At 47.8% G+C, this 18,537-nt stretch overlaps 1 protein-coding gene across 1 annotated transcript in view; it reads right to left on the bottom strand.

Moving 5' to 3' along the window:
• The window catches only part of CUNH1orf94 (chromosome unknown C1orf94 homolog), a 44,083-nt gene extending 28,724 nt beyond the window's left edge, over window positions 1-15,359 (bottom strand). The window contains exon 1 of the mRNA XM_021160347.2: window positions 14,193-15,359. Coding sequence (XP_021016006.1) covers window positions 14,193-14,428 — 236 coding nt within the window. The 5' untranslated portion in view covers window positions 14,429-15,359. The remainder of the gene's footprint in view (window positions 1-14,192) is intronic.
• Between the last annotated feature and the right edge of the window lie 3,178 nt (window positions 15,360-18,537).

Below are 18,537 nucleotides of genomic sequence, written 5' to 3'. Positions count from 1 at the left end.
ATCAGCTTGTCACCGCCCCATTCCCAAGCACTGGGATTACAGATGGGCATTGCCAGCATTTATTCCAGTGCCAGGAATTTGAACGCAGGTTCTCGTGCTTGCAGAGAGCACTTTATCCACTGAGCCATCTCACCAGCCCCTAAGCCCTCCCTCTAAGCTTTGGGAACCCCAGCTCCCCTCCCGTGGTGTTTGGTCTTTCCTTTTAGGTTGATAAACACCATGAAATCTACTAGACTCTATGTAGTGACTCATTCCAGGGCTAATTCCTGGGCTTCAGATAAAGGAATCAAGACAGAACACATGCCAAGGTTCTGGGACCCACGGTCCGTGCTTGCCCCCCTGCCTCCGCAACCCGTGAAAATGATGTTTGTGTGCCTGTGGCTCAAGATCTGTGCTGTTTCTGCATTTGCAAAGTACAGAATTGTGTGAGAGTAAGGGCCAGGGACTGGCTGGCACCCCTTCCCAGCATAATGACTAAGCAAGCATGTTCTTAGCTCCTCCAGCAGCGGCTCTGTGTACATGATACCACAGAGCAAAGATGAAAACTGCTACTTGGCTAAGCCAAACAACAGAAAAATGCAAGCAGGAAGTTGTAAGTGCCAAAGGAGGACAGCAAGACAAATACTGTCTTTCAGCCATGGCATCTTAGACTGATGGCAAACATCACCCAGGCCAGGTGCCCTGGCCACATGGCTGCCTAGAAAGAGAAGCAAGTAGAAGGCTGTGGAGTCACACACAAGACTCCGGCTTGAACTGTGGTCCATCTGCAGACTGACCTCTGACCTCAAGGCTTCCGTGTCTACCTGGTAGGGAACAGCATGGTAGAATTGTTAAGGGGTACGTTTCCAGAGGGATACAGAAACTAGACCAAACTGCTCAGGGTTTAGCAGAGGCCAGATCTTTTACAAATGGCCTCATATCAAAGCCACAAGTCCCATTTATGAAAATTGACAGTAAGTGCTAGCATTTAGTATGTGACGCCTCTCTCAGCGCTCTCCATCACAGCCTCAGTGGGGTAGTGCGATCACCCAGTGAGGCATCTCTACCTCGCCATGCTTTGATTGAACCCTTTGATAGCTGCTTCTCTTCAGGATGCAGTAAGAAGCAGACACTTAAAATGTGCTTGGAGTTGGGTATTAACCCGTTGACTCTTTTGAGACTGGTAACCCCACCCCATGCTACTTCAGATGAGTCCAGACTAACCTGCTGCAGGGTGACACATTCAATGGAGGAGACCTCCAAGAAGTCTCAGCACACAGTTTGTCGGGCCCTGAGGAAGGCACATGTACCAGTCACGGAACCAGCTCAATTCGGTCAAGCCCAGTCCTTGTCAGTCCCAGCAGAGTTCAGCCTACATGACTTAGCCAGGGAAATGGGAGCTAGGTATGTGGTTGTAGTCACAAATCACTGAGCTTTGGGTGGTCAGCTGACTTTGATAAGCTAATTGAGATCCAATTACCAGACCCACCTATCCTGTGCAGTCTGGCCAGGTAATTCCATCTGACTCTAGTCTGCTGGCACCTTCCTCAGTCTCCAGACCTATCTTGGGTTGTACATATATGTCCAGGCTCAGTCTGGCGAGTAACCGAGTGGACTGTTCCCAACCTCCAGGCTTGGTCCTAGTCACATATCCTGTGTACCATCCTAGCCTGGTAAGTCTGCCCTAACCTTTCCATACCATATCCAGCCTACAGACTGAGATGTTCATGTGTGACCCAGACAAACCTGGTATGTCCTGAGAACCTTGCCTGACCATACTATCTCCAGCCCTCGGGTCTAGCCTTACACTCACAGACACACAACCAATGAAATGAAGAAATCCAGACACTCAGGTCTCATCACAAACAAAAACAATATGAAAGGCCAAGACAGCGTATCCCATGCAGACCACTAGTCCTACAAAAGTGTTCTCCAATGAGAAGGACACAGAACTTAAAAGAGCAATCTGTAGACTTCATCAAAGAATCCAAGGAATTTAAAGAAGACAAAGCAAACCAGCTCAAATGAGCTTCATGAGAATAGCAAGCAGTAAACGGCTGGGTGAGATGCAAGAAAACACAAGCCTATGGCAGAGAGAAATGTTAAGGAGGATTCGAGATGGGAGAACCGAATCCAGTAGAGAAATATTGAAGAAAACACAAGCTGAAATGAAGATGGAATTGAAAAATTTCACAGCCAAATTTTTAAAAAACTCAGGGCCATGGCCTGCCGATAGCCATGGAAAGCATTTGTTGAAGAAATGAAGACAAAAAAAAAAAAAAAAAAAGAATGAATAGTCAGATCAATGGAGTCGGCAGGAAACCCAAAGTCCCTGTTCTGAGACTGAGGAATTTTAGTGATATGGTAGATGGATTGAGATATAATTCTCTAATATAAGTCAGCAAGTGGCTTGTCGCCATTCTCTAAATTTAAGGTGATTCAAATGACTAATAAATTGTCATGCTTTTCTCTATGGACCTGTTGAAGATTTGGTCTAGGTCACCGACCAACAGCTCTCTTCTTCATCATCTATGCCTATTTAGAAAATTTTGGTCTTTTCAGGCTGTCCCACAGTTCCTGAATACATTTTTTCCCCATTTCATCTTCATCATCCTAGAGTCAATAGAGTTCAATTGACTCTAGACCCCACTTCTTCCCTGCCTCTTTAAACGTCATCATTGTTCAACCATGAACTCAAGCCAAGGCTCTAGGGGCTGTGTCCATGTCTCTGGCTCACTCAAACTACACAGGGAATCCCAGCCCTTCACTCCTTACAAGTAGAATAGAGCAAGTCAAGAGAAGATAGAATATCAGGCTTGAAGTTAAAGTAGAGGAATTAGACCACACAAGAGGAGGAGGAAGAGGAGAGCTGGGAGGAGGAGGAGAGAGGAGAAGGAGAAGGGGAGGAGGAAGAAGGAGGAGGAAAAAGGAAGAAGAGGAGGAGGAAGAGGAAGAAGAGGAGGAGGAGGAGAAGGAGGAAGATGAAATGGAAAAAATGTATTTAGGAACTGTGGGACAGCCTGAAAAGACTAAAATCTTCTAAATAGGCATAGATGATAAAGAAAAGTGCTGTTGGTCAGTGACCTAGACCAGATCATCAACAGGTCCATAGCGAAAAACATTCTCACATACAAGGAACACACAACACCAAACAGACAAGAGCCAAAATACAAAAAACTCCACATGGCATATCACAGTTAAAATATTAAATATTCACAACAAAGTGTGGGTACTGAAAGATACAAGAAAAAACACCCACCACCACCCACCCACACAAGTCACATATAAGTGAGAACCCGTCAGTATAACATCTGATTTTTTAATGAAAATCTTAAAATCTAGCAAGTTCTAAAAGACCATAGGTGCCAACTAGACTACTGTACCCAACATCTCCAGACAAGGAGAGTCTTCCCTGGGGAGACAGAGGCTCTTTCACCCAACCTAAATTTTCCCCAAGGGAGACCCATTCTGGCTAGGGTCAGGGATGCTAGTGTTTCTGGTCTTTAAACTTACATAGGTTCGGAGCCAACATTCTATTCCAATGACACATATATCACATCACTAGGGGTGGCCTGGGACCAGTGTGGAGGGAGGGGGGGCAGCGAGCTCATCAAACCTGCCTGTCTTCCTCTATCTTCCCTCTGCTGGGGTCTAGTACTCACCCAGCTACTGAGTGTCCTCTCCTCATACATCCTACAGCTATGCCTGCCCACATATCAGTTACACACACACACACACACACACACACACACAGAGATACACACACTCATGCTCAAAGATGTATACCTTAGAGACATGTACACACTCCCAACCATGTATGTATACATACCATAGTGAAAACCATACACATATAACCCAGACACACACACACACACACGTCACAACCATACACACACACACTATAGTCATGCACTTATGCACATAAACACACACCACAACCATGAACAATATATTCCTAAGCCACAAATACACTGTAACAACACACACTCACACATATACACACACACCAGAGCCTTCTTGCTTACAAACGAAGGTTGAGTCCACCTCTCTGGTCACCTAGAGACCCTGACCATGTCTCTCAGTTTAGAGGTGGGGTTTCAGGAGACAGCCCCAATGTCCCAAAGATACCTGGAACCCTGCTGATCTGCCTGCTATTAGTTTTCTGGTAGGGGGTAGAGGGTGTAAGTAGGGCCTTGGAAAATCTTTGGCCTCCCCGCCCCCCAGCCCTCCTCTCCTCTCCTCTCCGGGCCTCAGCAGGATTAAGTAAGATGATGCATGTGAAAGCGCTTGGTAAATTGTAAGGAGCACTATGCAAATGTTAGCGGCTCTGACGGGGAGGCAGCAAGGTGAGCAGGAGAGTCAGACCTGGTGCCCGTTGCATGCTCTGGAGGACCACAGGGCAGGGTCACACATCGCCTGAGCCCCACGCCACCAGTGCTGACCAAGGTGTAAAATTCTTCAGACCTCATTTCTTCAGCCGCTAAGTGGGGGCAGGATGGTGAAACCATCCCGGGTCAAAGGTAGCCACACTGTCAAAAAGCTCTGCTCTCAACAGCTCCAAGCCTGTTTATCACACTTCTTAGCAAAGGTCTTCACGCACAGTGGAATCCCATTTCCTTAAATGTCCCAGCAATTCATGAAGCGCTTGATAACGAGTGGATCTCCTTCCTGCCCGGCATCCTTTTCTCTGAAACAATTCCTACTTGACCTTCAGCCTGGGATTTCTCACCTTTGACCCCTAGAGTAAGCCAGCCGCGTATCTAAGAGAGATGGAGTGCTTGTTTGTATCGTGGGTTCCTGAGCATCGGGGTGTGGAGTTGGCAAATCAGAACACTTTGAATGGGTCCTCCTTGCCCAGTTCCCCTTCTGGTTTTCCTGTATGTCATCCTTAGAGACACACTGGATGTGCGACTCTCCCTCTGGATTCTGTACAGCGGTCCTGAGACAACCAGTCATTGGCAACTGGAGGTGAGACACACCCCTTCATACCACACCTCTTCTCTGAGTCTCCCTGATGGGAGCCAGTGTTGAGTAGGGCCAAGGCCTGGAGGAACTGGGTGTGAGCAGTGAAGGACTCACTGAGCTGGGGAATGAGACAGGAAATACTGGGAATAAATACAGCAATAAAGGAGCTTCGCCTGGGAGCTACCGAGTGATTCTTATTGTTCAAATTATCTTTAAAACTTTTCATTTGAATCTGTTTAATAAGGGAAGGCTTACCCCAAGGAAGAGGTATTTTTTTTAATGTGACTTGGGAGCTGAATTGGAAAGAACGTTGCAACAAAGATATTAAAAAGGGGATTAAACCAAACCACTGGTGGCCCATCTCTGCAGGCTCCCACAACCTGCGACACAGCTCCTGAAACCATAAAATTAAATTACAAAGGGGGACACGGGAAGCGGGACGTTAATCATGATCCGCCCTCCTTCCCTGCTCATGGCTCCGGGTGCTAAGCAGGCACAGAAGGGTTCTTAAGTCCAGCGAGCTTGGGCGGGTGTTAAAGCTCCTCGGGATGGATTTCTATCTTTCCCTAGCTCCCTTCCTGCTGGTCAAGTTGCCTAACCTCTCTGGGCTTCATGGACCCCATTCACAAAATGAGAGCAATAGTGACAGAAGGTTGTGGGGGCCGGGGGTGGTAGGAAATAGTAAATTGACTTACAGAGTCTCACATAGACAAGTAGCAGCGAATGTGCTAGCTCCCTTTTATGAAGCCTTAGACAGAAAGACAAAAACCGCCACATCTTGGCTTGCATGGACCTCTCTCCCTACATGGCTCAGTGCTCCCTCTGACGGCTGTGACACTCTGCTTGGATCCTAGCCACCTCTTAGCCCCATTCTCCTCAAGGTGGCCTTTTAATGGCTCATTCATCAATCACTCCCTCTCTCGCCCATACATACTGCATCATCACCGGGCGTCAGGAACTTGGCTGGACACTGGAGAGGCAATGATGAGTAAGACACAATCCCTGTCCTTAAGGAACCCTGTGGTGCGGTACTGGAGGGGGCTGCTGCCACAAGTGAGGGCACAATATTCATCAGGTGACTGTCACCTCATTAGAACACCAAGACTCCCATACTAGGAAGGAGCTGACAGGCGTGTCTCTGGCCATCAGGCAACGAGAACACTGGCTTCAGTTTTTGTTTGTTTGTTTGTTTTTGCCCTGGCTCCCTAGAATCTCTTTTTCTTGCTTGAGTGATTCCCTTTACTCGATCCACGAGACATAAACCCTCCTCTCCCAGCTGCATCCTTGTACTGTCCTTTCCTCTCTCATGGTGAAATGTTGATGACCAAGGTAATAATTGAGATGAGGGGTGGAATGTTGATAGTGATGGCAGTGGTGATGATGATGGTTACCACAGCAACAGTGATGGAGGTGTGATGATCATGATCATAGTGAAGACGGTGACAATAACTGTTATGATGGTGATGATGATGATGGCAGTGTGATTTGTGCTGTCTATAGTGATGATGATGATGGTGCATGATAAGAAGTGATTGGTGATGAATAATTGGTAATGATGATGGCAATGATTGGTGGTGGTATTGTTGTGATGATGATGATGATAGCAGTGATAGTGACGACAAGGAACAGAGCTCTCATCTTATTCCAGGCACTGTGGAGGCATCCCATTCATTACACTATCAACACCACCCTTCAGGGTGGATGCTCTAACATTTCTCTATTTTTCCCCTTGAGGACAACCAGGGACGCATCCTAAATAACTTGGTTTCAGTTAGGGCTATGATTCTGACCCTCCTGTCTAGTTTCTGTTATATGGGATTGCAGAAAACTCTTAAGAAGGAAGTGGAGTATAATGTTTGTTTAAATTACTGAAGTAAAGAAGACACCTCTGGGGAGGAAACCTGGGGAAGGTACAATTGTCAGGTCCCCAGTTCAATCCTCAGTATCAGACAGACAAGGTGAACTGGTACAGAAGATAACATACTTATTAGTAGCCCCTGTTTTTAAGAGCTGGTATGAATTCAACAGATAAACATGGGAAATGCACTCCTGAGAGTTAAGTCACCTGTGTAGACTCAAGGCCATGCATACCTGCTGCTGCTCACCTTAGATCACAGACGGCTGAAGGTGAGCAGCAAGATGTATGTCTAGAGATGCTACGGGGACTCCCAAAGGCCTAGCCAAAAGAACAGAGGCCAGTGGGAGATGTTTATGCAGAGCTGTTGACAAGGGAGCATGCTGTTGGTGATGGGCAGAGGACCTCCTGCAAGGATAGGGACCAACCACACCAGAGCATGAAAGTGAATAAGGCAGAAATGTCACAAATGAGGACACGATAACTGAAAGGCCACGTTGGGAGGAAGCAGAGGAGAAAGGCCAAGGACTCCTGAGCCTCCATATCTCCAGTTCACTTAGCCACTCAATAACAAGAATTGTCCTGCCTGAAGAGTCATTCAAACAAGACAGAACCTTGGTTTCCCAAGTCTCTCTGACATTCCCTGTGTGGAAGACTGGAGAAAGTAAGGGTCTATGGGAACGCCAGCTCAAAGCACCAGGCTGCTGGGTTCATTCCTGAATTTGTTTTCTTTGAATTTTGAATGCCATATAATAGCTCCTGGGACAAACAAGGATGAGGTTATCACAACATCCATGGGACAGACGTTGAGACCCAGACTGGGAAGCTCAGGAGAGAGACACACCTGTTTATGGATCTCAACCTGCACCCGTAGGGTCTCTACCATCATTTTGTAACTACTAAGATGTGGAAATATGAGTCCCAGCAGCAGTGTGCCCAACTATCTTACACAGTCTCTCAAGGAGGTGTTAACTCCTAGGAGTGCAGGAAAGAAAATGTAGATCATCACTTCAGACCACAAAGACACCAAGAACATCTGGGACATCAGGCCAGGTCTTCATGTGTGGATCTGGAGACTTTCAGCCCCATTGCCAGGCTCCAAGCTTTCAAGATAATAGTAAAAGACAGTGTGTGTCTGAAGCGATTTTTCTAGCAAAGTAAATCCACTCAATTGCTTAATAACAATAGTAGAAAGAATAGCCCTGTTGGGAGAGTCACTCAAACAAGGCAATGTGTTGGCTCTCTCTCTTTCTCTGGCTTGTCCTGTGCTCAAGCAAGGGTCCTATTGAAAAGAGTGAGCATTTGTGTGAAGCCCCAGGCTGATGGCTCATTCTGATTTTGCTTGTTTTATTTGGATTTTGAACACTTAATACACACCTTATCACATACAGACCTTATTAATACAGAACATGCCCTGAGACCTTATCTTCCTGGTAGACTCTGGCTTGGCACGACTCAGCAAAGACTTTGAATTCTGCAAACCAGTTTCCACCTGATTTCATGAGCTCAGGTGCCTAGGAAGGGCCTGGGAAGTTGTCAGGGAACCTGATCATGGACAGCCAGCCCACTCACCCAGGATCACCCTCTCACCCCATGTAGTGGCTATTCCTGGTTGTCAACTTGACTATATTTGGAATGAACTACAATTCAGAATTGGAAGGCTCACCAGTGACCCTAATCTGGAGGCTGAGAGATAGAAGTTTCTGATCTGGATCTTGGTATGGAAATCTTGAGGCATATTGGCTATGGATTCCAGAAGATTAAGACAGGGAGATCTCTGAGTTCAAGGTCATCTGGGATTAAAGGTGTGGTGGCGCACACCTTTAATCTGGGCTACACCTTCTGCTGGAGACCATATAAGGACATTGGAAGAAGGAAGACTCACTCTCCCTCTTTTGCCTGCTTGCCCCGTGGGACTGAGCAACTTGTAGATCCTTGGACTTCCATTCACAGCTACTACTGAACCATTGTTGGGAATTGGACTGCAGACTGTAAGTCATCAATAAATTCCTTTACTATATAGAGAATATATATAAGTTCTGTGACTCTAGAGAACCCTGACTAATACACCCCCTTCCTCTCTCATGGTGCATTTCATCCCACGGAAGCTTCCATCCTTCCCCAGTCTTGCTGGACTCTTTCTACCAGCTCTACCCTCTCCATCCTCAAGACCAGGGACACATATAATTTGGAAAACCTTGACAATGAAGCTGTTGTTAATGATGCTACCATCTCCTGACAGGGAACTGCTATACTCATAGTGTGAGGGGGCCCCATCTATCCTGAAAGCCTTTCTCAAGTCTCCATCACGCAGCCCTTCATTATCATGCTTATTGTCATATATCACTCTTTGTTCTTTGCAAGACACCAGGGCTCTGCGAAAGATGTCAGGCCCTGTCTCCTCTTTCCATCACAAAATAACATTTTTACCAAAACATTTATCCTGAAACGCAGTAAGTGCACATGAAATGTTTCTAAGTGTTGCTGCTGTCTGCTGAGTCTGTGTTCCGTCCTGCTCATGGGACTGGCAGCCATTCAAGGGAAGGAGGTTTGCCCTTCTTAGCCCTGTGCTCCCTGAGTCCCAGCACTGCGCCCGCCCTGCAGAAGACCATGGAAAGCATTCATTGGAGGAATCAAAACAAAAACCAACAGATGAGTACTGTTCGGCAGCCAGAGCAATGGAGTCGGCAGAAAGCCCAAAGCCCCCATTCTGAGGCTGAGGAGTTTTATAAGTGATGCTGGGGAGAATGAACGAAGATGCAGTTCTCAAATATGAGTCAGTAAGTGGCTTGCCACCATCCTCTAAGCCCACATTTAAGACTAATTAAAAGATAACTGAACAAGATTCTGAAGTTTAACTGACTCTAGACACAGCTATTGATTTCTTGCCAAAGCCCGTTTCTCCCCACCTCTTCCCCACTCCTTTAAACGACACCACTGCTCAGCCCAACCTAGAAGCCCCACATTCCACCTCTCTGTCTCCATATGCCCACGCCAACAGCAGAGTCCCTGGCCCCCTCATGTTGCCTATGGAGCCCCCTGCTCCTTCCACCTGTAACACAATCACTGTGGTCCAGCTCTTATCCCATGTGGGCCTCATCTGGCCTACCCTTCCCACCTTCTCAGTGATGTCTGTCTTCTCTCCCACACCATAGACCATCCCAGTGCAGAAACTAAAGGGATCTCTAAAACACTCCCAAAGTGCGCAGGCACACATGCAGGACATCTAGGCTCTATCCAGCAACACTCCGAGATCTTGTAAGACCTCACCAGCCTGATTCGGGTGTCAGCTGGTGTGTCCCCATTCATAGAGGCCCTCCAGCCACACCATCTTTCCCAAAACTCATATCAAACTCTCGGAGTCTTTGATGAGTTTTCTAGGATTGTCAGCTGTTTGCTGGCATCTGAGACTCAGCCCAAAGGACCCTACTCTTCGTCCTAACAGGTCTCCTGCTGTTACTTCGTTGGATGCTGTTTTCATTGTGCACTTGATGCCCTCTGAAATTATCCTACAGCTTTGGTCTCTTCCAGTGAGGATCCCCTCAACATTCTGCAGTTACTATAGATTTGTTAAATAAATAAACAAACAAATAAATAAGTAAATAAAATAAAAAATTAAAAAAGACTCACTTTGTTACTTTATGTGGTTCAAAAAAAAGTTGTCTCCCACCACTGAGCACTGAACCAGGCACACAGTCACTACTTCATCAATACTTTTTGACTGAATAAATGAACTCCTTTGTGCCCATAAAGCAAACTCAGCATGAAAAGGAAGGTGACCGTGGTGTCAATCATCACTAACAGGGATAAACAATGCAGAGAGGAACCCACTCAACAGGGACTGGTCCCACCCACCTATCTGCACTTGGTTCTGGGGACCCCATTGTCATGAATGAGTACCAGCAATATAAAGAAGAATCCAACAAATGAGTCAGTAAAAGCATAAAAGAAAAAAGTGTAAAGATAAAAAAAAATATATCCAGGGAGGGATCTGCTGCTGTCCTTTATCCTCTAAAGCACAGCAGAGAGGAGAGCATTAATTCTGGAGCCCCAAAGAGAGAATGCGCGTCATTCGTGATGGGAATGGATTTCAGCTGTCGGGAAAGCAAGCCCCTTTGAGAGAGTCCCCAGCTTTGGACATGGCATTCCTCCATCTGGGAGAGGATGCGGATGGCCACTTGACAAGAGGAACAAGGGAGTGACTCAGGTGGTTCAGAGTGGCTTCCAAGACCTCATGCCCAGGTCTCTGTGACATATAGGGACAGGGTCAAGAAAATTTTGTCTGGGTACTGGAGAAGACAGTTCTGTGGCTAAGAGTACTGGGTGCTCTTTCAGAGGACCCAGCTTCAATTCCCAGCACCCATGTGACAGCTTATAATTGTCTAACTCCTGATTGAGGGGATTCCCAAGCCCCTTCTGGACTCTGTGGGCACCAGGCACATGTGTGGTGCATAGACATAAACACAAATATTCTTAAAAATCTTGAAAATTTGTGAATAACAAGATTCAATAGCTTGCTTAGCTATCATGAAAAGACACCACCAAAGCCAGCTATACAGAAAAGGCAGGAAAAGGCTGATAGGCAGGTGTCTCGTGGCCTGAACACACACACCACTGTGGCATGCTCTCTGGTTTTAAAGTCTCTCAGGGGTCACTTAGAACTTAGCTAGGGGTTCCTAGCTAAACTATTGCACAGAGATGCCTCATGTTTTAGGGGAAGATGGCCACCCTTGTCACAGCAGGGCCAAGATGGTCCAGTACTATATTTCTGAAACCCCACCTTTTCTTAAGGATAGAACCTCAGACCCCAGAGAGAAACTTCTTCACATCTCAGCCTACTCCTCTATAATAAAGTATTTTAAGATCTGGGAGGCTGGAAGTCTGAGCTCATTCTGGCATGTATAATGAGTTCCAGGACAGTCTGGGCTGCATAGTGAGACCCTGTCTCAAGAAAACAAACAAATAACCGAGATTGGGTCTCATTTAAAGAGGGGGAGAGGAACAGTTAAAACCAGAACAGCAGTTTGGTAATTATGGAAATTTATGTCTACACACACTTGGACTCTCACTACCTCAGGCAAAAACTGCAGGGTTTACAGAAATTATAACTGCTGTCATTAGAATGAGTTTACCAATCCTAATTACCAGCAGGACCCTTGAACAGTCCTCCTGATTTGCTACCTCCAGCCACCCCTACCCTCACCCCCACTCGGCAGACGAGGAAACCAAAGCTCAGATCGATCTCACAATCTCAGGTTCTACAGCCAGTACAGGGCTGGACCTGGCTATCACAGTCTCAGGTTCTACAGCCAGCACAGGGCTGGACCTGGCTATAACAGTCTCAGGTTCTACAGCCAGCACAGGGCTGGACCTGGTTATCTTTCGTTCCAAGAAGCAGCTGCTCTCTTGCTCTCTTGCCCGCTCATTGTGTTCTACCGGGTGGATAGCGATACAATTAGGATGTGGTTTATTCATCTAAGTCAGCAGATTGCCACGTCTCCTCTCAGAACTCTTCCAAGTGCAACTGTACTCAGAACTCCAGTTAGCAAAGCTGACAAACACCCAAAGAGCTCAGGCTGAGTGCAAGTGTGTGCGTGCGTGTGTGTGTGTGTGTGTGTGTGTGTGTGTGTGTGTGTGTGTAGGTGTAGAAGGGAACTGTCCAGCCAAGAGCCCACTTGACTCCAAGGAGGATCTCTGAAGGCTTCTGGGATCGTGGAGCACAACACCAAAACCCTAGACGAAGCCAACTAAGTAGCCTCCCCTCCCCCAAATTCGATGAACTCCACATTAAGGCAGCCTTGTTTGTATAATGCATCTTTCATTTCTTTGTTTCCCATCACATTCAGCCCTCGTTATCAACTCGGAGGTGGACAAGGCAGGGCGCATCATCCTTAATTTGCAGATGAGGAATTCAAAGCCAAATGGAGAGAAGCGACCTGCCAGAGGTATTCCAGGTCAATTTCCGGCCAAGTGTAGACTGGAAGTTGAGTCTGTCTCCATGAATTCGGTGTGACCTGGCAGGGAAGGGGCTATCTACTGGAAATTGCTGCTGACCTTTGATCCAGAAAGTGGACAATCAGCTACTTGGCCACTGAGAGAGCTGAGTGTAGCCCCAAGGTTCCCTGTGCCAAGGCACTGTCCCAGAGCAGATGGCAGTGAACGGGGCAAAGGAGCCCAGTGCCACTGAGCAGACTAGCCACAGGATTCTGGCTGTAGAGAGGCCATTTGCATCTGAGCCGAGTCCTGCTGAGCACAGGGCAGAGGAGGCAGGAGCAGCCAGCATGCCTTCTGCCTTCATCTGCAGCAAGCAAAGGCGCTTGCAAAGGGACTGCTGCAGCAAGTGCAGACCTGAGCATCAGCTCGACTTTGCTTTCCACCTCAGCTATGCTTAGAGAGCCCTGAAACCAGAGGCAGCTGATAAATGCCTGGATGATGTCCCCCCCCCCCCCCCCACTGCAGAGCATCTATGAACTGAGTTGGAGCATGTGTTGGGGGCAGACAACACTTAATTATCACTTAGGCTTTAATTAGCACTTAATTATTAACACTTAATCCATCTGTAAAATGGGGACACTAATACCTGTTTCATAGGGATGCTGGGAGGATTAATTAATGCGTGCAGCCCACTTTGAAGATGCAGAGCCTTGGAAGAGTACTCAGCAGCGGCATTAATCACCACAGCTGATGCACTCCTTTTCCTAATGAGATCCTGTCTTCCTCTATGCTCCTTCCTCTCCTTTCCAATAGCCGTCTCCTCAACTTTTCCCTAGTACTGAAACACTTAGCTCTGTGTTTCCCCGACAGGCAGGGGATTTCCCATTTGGGAAACCGGCTATTTACAGCCATCTTCCGCACTTTAATTTTCTATTATGTCCTCTGAATATGTCAATGCCTTTCCAGTAAATATTTTGATGTGCGCTCTTGCAGTAGCTCTGTGGATGCTGAATGGGACAGCTGCTCTCTGTATTAGGGGATTCCAGATGTGGTTTCCAACCACCAGGATCATCTGTGCCAATGCCTGGACTTTTCTTGGGAAAGGGGGAAAGATCATCGAGCTGCCTCTGGGGGCAGTAGTGAGTCACCTAACCCTTAGGTTGGCAGTAATGCTCCTGCAAAGACCCCAGATGTTTATCTTAGCCACGTATGTCTTTAGAAAGAAAAAATGTCTCCTTAGCCACTGAAAAAAAGAAGCTGCCAGGAATGGCTTCTTTCCTCCCGTCTGGAACTTCAGGACCTTGGCCAGCTCCTCCGACCGAAAGATTAACAGAAATGGGGGTGGGGAGGGGATATGTGTGCAGGGCTTAACACTGGGCCAGAGCATTTCAACCCAAAGTTGGACTTCATTCCCCCTCCCTCCCTTTCTTGATTATCAACCAAACAAGGGGCTACTCACTCTTCTTGGAAGCTGACAGCGGCGGTCACGGGAGCAGAGTGCTTCTCCAGCGAGGTCCTGGGCTGCAGGGATTCTGGCAAGCCCTGAACTCGCTTCCAGATGTCATGGCAAATCTTGTCTAAGCTATCCTGGGGTGTGTCCTGGTGGATCCAGACATATCTGGGGAATGGCCCCAGGGCGGAGGGACGCTTGGCCACGAGGGCTGAGGATGGAGGGAGCCCATTTCCACTGGCCATCCTCTTTCTTTCTTTCTTTCCGGAAGCCCCTTTGTCCACCCAGGGCTGGGAGACAAAGGGACTGTCGTCCACCAGCCCTCATCCACCAGAAAGGGAGCTGAAGACAGGGTCGGGGAAGTAGTCAGTTCTGGCTGGCTGTTGCTCCAGCCAAGGGATGGGTTTCAGAGGCCTTTGGATCGGGTAGGGATGAGGGGTAGAGGGCAACTTTCTTTTGGGGAGGGGGGCTTAAGTTGACTTGTTTTTATTTGCTCTTTCCTGGCTTTTGCCCCCCTCCCCCTCTCCCGTAGAAGAAAATATTTAAAAGTCAACAAAAACCAGTAACTTAGTAACCGTGGAATGCCCCGGAACTCAGGAACCAAGCGCCTGGGCGGGCAGAATGACATCTGGGAACGACTGGAGGGGAGGACTGGCTCTCCCCACAGAACCCGGCACTCCCCAGTTGTGACACCCCTGTGACACCTTTCAGGGCCTGGGACTCAGCCCATTCTCGCCTGCCAAGCCACCAGAAGGGCAGGAAAAGGGTCAGACACTACACTAGACTGGGAGGGGGCGGGCCATGGGACTGTCTCCTCCTGCCTTCCCTAAGGTTCGATGTACACGGAGAGCTAACGGACCTCGACCACTGCAGGTCCTGGCTTTAGCTCTCCCGACTGCCCCCTTCTGTCCCTCTCTCTGCTACTGCTGCTCTGCCTCCCCCGAAAGAGATCTCCAATGCGGTGCTGTGCTGGTAGTCAGTCGGCCTGACCCAGGTCCTCAGCAAACACTTGTCGAGTCCCCGCGCAGAGCTGCGACCCGCACCGCAGAGGGTCCCAACCCTTAAAAGGGCTCCGATTGGGCAGGGCAGGCCCGGGCGGGGTCAGCGGATTTGCGTGTCAGTCGCTCCCACACTCCTGCCGTCGAGAGCTGGGATTCTTTCAGTGGGTTCAAGCGCAACGGCTGGGTGCGCGGGGAGTCGGGGGAGGGCGGCACGGGCCGGGCGTTCGTCCCCTAAGACCCGCAGGTGGAGTGGGGGCGGGGTGCAACTGGCAAGACCCCAGGGAGCTTCCTCTTAGAAGTAAGTTTCCATCTCGTTTCCATTTCACCACTGCATACAAACTTCAGAGGTTGTCTAGAAGTGTGTGTGTTGGGGGGCGGGGGGCTGCCCCTTTGTCCGCTGGCTTTAATCCTAACTGCCATCCCCGAGAACACCTAAGGCCGAGGGCTGGCTTCAAACCTGATCTTGTTCGCTCTCGCGAGCTCGTACTCTTTTTCATTCGGCGCACACGATGGGAGGAAACTGAGTCTCCAAGTTACAAATGGCTGTGTCCTGAGTTCAAGAAGCGAAGCTCGGGACTAGACATGATTTCATGCCCATGGCTCCCAAGCTGGATCCAGCACCAGGCAGGCAGAGGGAGGGTTACAAATCACACCTTTTACTAGGGATCGATCTGTAGTCGCCACCACCCCCTCCAGAGAAAAGCTTCACCTTTGAGAAAGCCTGACCTTGCCAGGTATTCCCTGGTCCCCCAAAGCCAAAGCCATGGTTATTTTTTCCCACCCTGGAAAACAGTGTGGGAGGTGGAGAAAGAAACAGTAGAGGCAGATAGCCTTGGACTGGAGAAGCCAATCACAATGATCTGATCATCACTGTATTTCTTTGCTGTGTGACTTGAGAGTTTCTTCTCATTCTTCCAGAATTCATGTCCCACCCACCCCCTTCTGTACCAGGTAAGCTACTCAGCACTGGAGAAGCAAGATGATGGAGGAAAACCGGGTGCCTCCTCTCACAGACCCATATTCTGACTGAAGGAGGTGTATAATTATCACAGCCAGAAATGGTGATTACAGATGGACCTAAGAGCTGCTGCACAGCAAGTGATTATGCAGCTCGGTGATTATTTGTGCTGGGTGTGGTGGCACACACCTGTAATCCCAGCACTCAGCACTCGGAAGACTGAGGCAGGAGGATTTCAAGTTCCAGGCTAGCCTGAGCTACATAGTAAGCCCCATCACATTCATAGCACACGGTAGGCGTGGGCACTCAATAAATGCACGTTGGATAAACTAATGGTACGCTTTATATAAAGTGTCTGGCACAGTGTAGGTGCCCACTACATAGTTTTGTTCTTTACCGAGGGGGTGAATTCCTGGAAATGTTGACTCTTGAGTTTTGCAAGCCTGAGAGCTTCATTCCTTTTTGGTTTTCATTTATGAAATTGAAGATGTGCTCCTTTGGGGAAAATTCTGAGGACCTAGACTGAATAAAATTATAGTTAAGAATGTAGAAAACCTTTTAAGATAGTGTATTTAATGGAGAAGTGATCACTTGTGATGAAATATTAATAGTTCTGAAAATGTCACTCAGTGTTTGTGCCGCTTGGCATTTGGTTGGCTAACACCCATGCTTAGAGTACAGTGCCAAGGCCTTGCACTGCCCAGGCCACAGGATTCAGGAAATCCGGCTGGCTCACCTCTCCTCTGCTTTCTCTTCCCCTGAACAGGGAACCAGGCACTGGGGGACTAAATCAGAGAGAACAGAAAAAGAAAAAAGAAAAGAAAAAGGAAGACAAGCAAGGGTAGGGAACAAAGACAGAGGTAGCTTTCTTGGAGCAGGCTTCTGAAAAGATGCAGAAAATCCTTAAGTGCTGTCTTTAAAACTGCATAAAGCGACAGCGGATGTGAGTGCCACCAACCACACAGGGTTATTGAAATTTTAATTGTATTTTTAACATATGCTTAAAATTTCAGTTCTTGGGCCAGAAAGAAGATGGCTCAATAGATAAAGTACTTGCTCTATAAGCAGGAGGTCCTGGGTTTAGATTCCCCCCAAAAGGCACATAAAGAAGCCAGGCAGCCCCACACACCTGTATCCCCAGCACTAGGGAGGTGGAGACAGGAGACTCCCTGGGTGTCCTGGAAAGCTTGCTCTTAGCTCCATACAAGTTAGAGTTGTCTGAGAAGAGAGAATCATAATGGAATAATGGAGAAAATATCTCCATATGATAGTACGGTATGTATGATACTTCCCATGGGCAAGTCTGTGGGGCATTTTCTTAATTAGTGACTGATGTGGAGGGTCAAGCCTACTGTAGGTGATACAGCACCTAGGCTGGAGGTCCTAGGGTGTATAAAAACCCAAACTGAGCAAGCCAGAAGGAATAAGCCAGGAATCAGCACTCCTCCTTGGCCTCTGCATCAACTTCTGTTTCCAGGTTTCTGCCTTGAGAACCTGCCCTGACTTCCTTTGATGGCAGACCATGATGTGGAACTCTAAATGGGAATAAACCCTTCCCCAAGTTGCTTTTAGTTATGGTGTTTTATCCCAGCAATAGAAACCCTAAGATTTGGGGGGCGGGGGTAGTGGCTGGCCAGCCAGACTAGTGAAATCAGTAAGCACCAAGGTCAGCAAAAGACCCTGTCTGAAAAAATTAGAATAGTAGCGAAAGGAACCCAATGTGTTGACCTTTGACCTCCATACATGCATATACACACATAGGAACATTCATGCGCGCGCACACACACACACACACACACACCTATTTCAATAAAATAGGGGAAATGGTTCTATGCTAGGCACATCTCCAGCGCTCAAGAGCTACCTGTGTCTGGGGTAACCATGTTGGATGGCACAGAGAGCATCCTACAAGACACGTGGACTCTAGAGTCAAATTACTTGGGTTCACATTAAGATTTCATTAGGTTCTGAGTTGACTGTCGCCAGAAACTGAGGTGAGCTGCTATGTCCTTTAGCATGTTGGTTTGTTAAGGCCCTCACACTCTATGCTTACTACAGAGAACTTTACTTCCTAATAGTTCTACAGGCTAGAGGTTCAAGACAGAGGCGTCAGTGGTTGTGGGAAGTTTGATGATGTGGCTGTGTTTACTTGGAAGTTTGATGATCAATTTTAATTGCCAACTTGACATAATCTAGAACCACGTGGGAAGGAAGTGTTGGTGAGAGATTGTCTACATGACTGTGGCTTGTGGGCAGGACTGTGAGGATTTAGGTAGTCAACGTTGGTTATGTTCATCGAGATGGGAAGTCCCACCCACTGTGGGCGGCACCATTCCCTCTGTAGGGGATACTGAATTGAGTAAGAGGTAAGAGTGGAGAACATGGGCTATGTACA

The sequence above is a fragment of the Mus caroli genome, unplaced genomic scaffold (assembly GCF_978045245.1).
Source record: "Mus caroli unplaced genomic scaffold, Mus_caroli_1 scaffold_6, whole genome shotgun sequence".
Classification (NCBI taxonomy): domain Eukaryota; kingdom Metazoa; phylum Chordata; class Mammalia; order Rodentia; family Muridae; genus Mus; species Mus caroli.
Note: the sequence above shows the minus strand (reverse complement) of the source record. Positions and strands in the feature narration are given on the sequence as shown.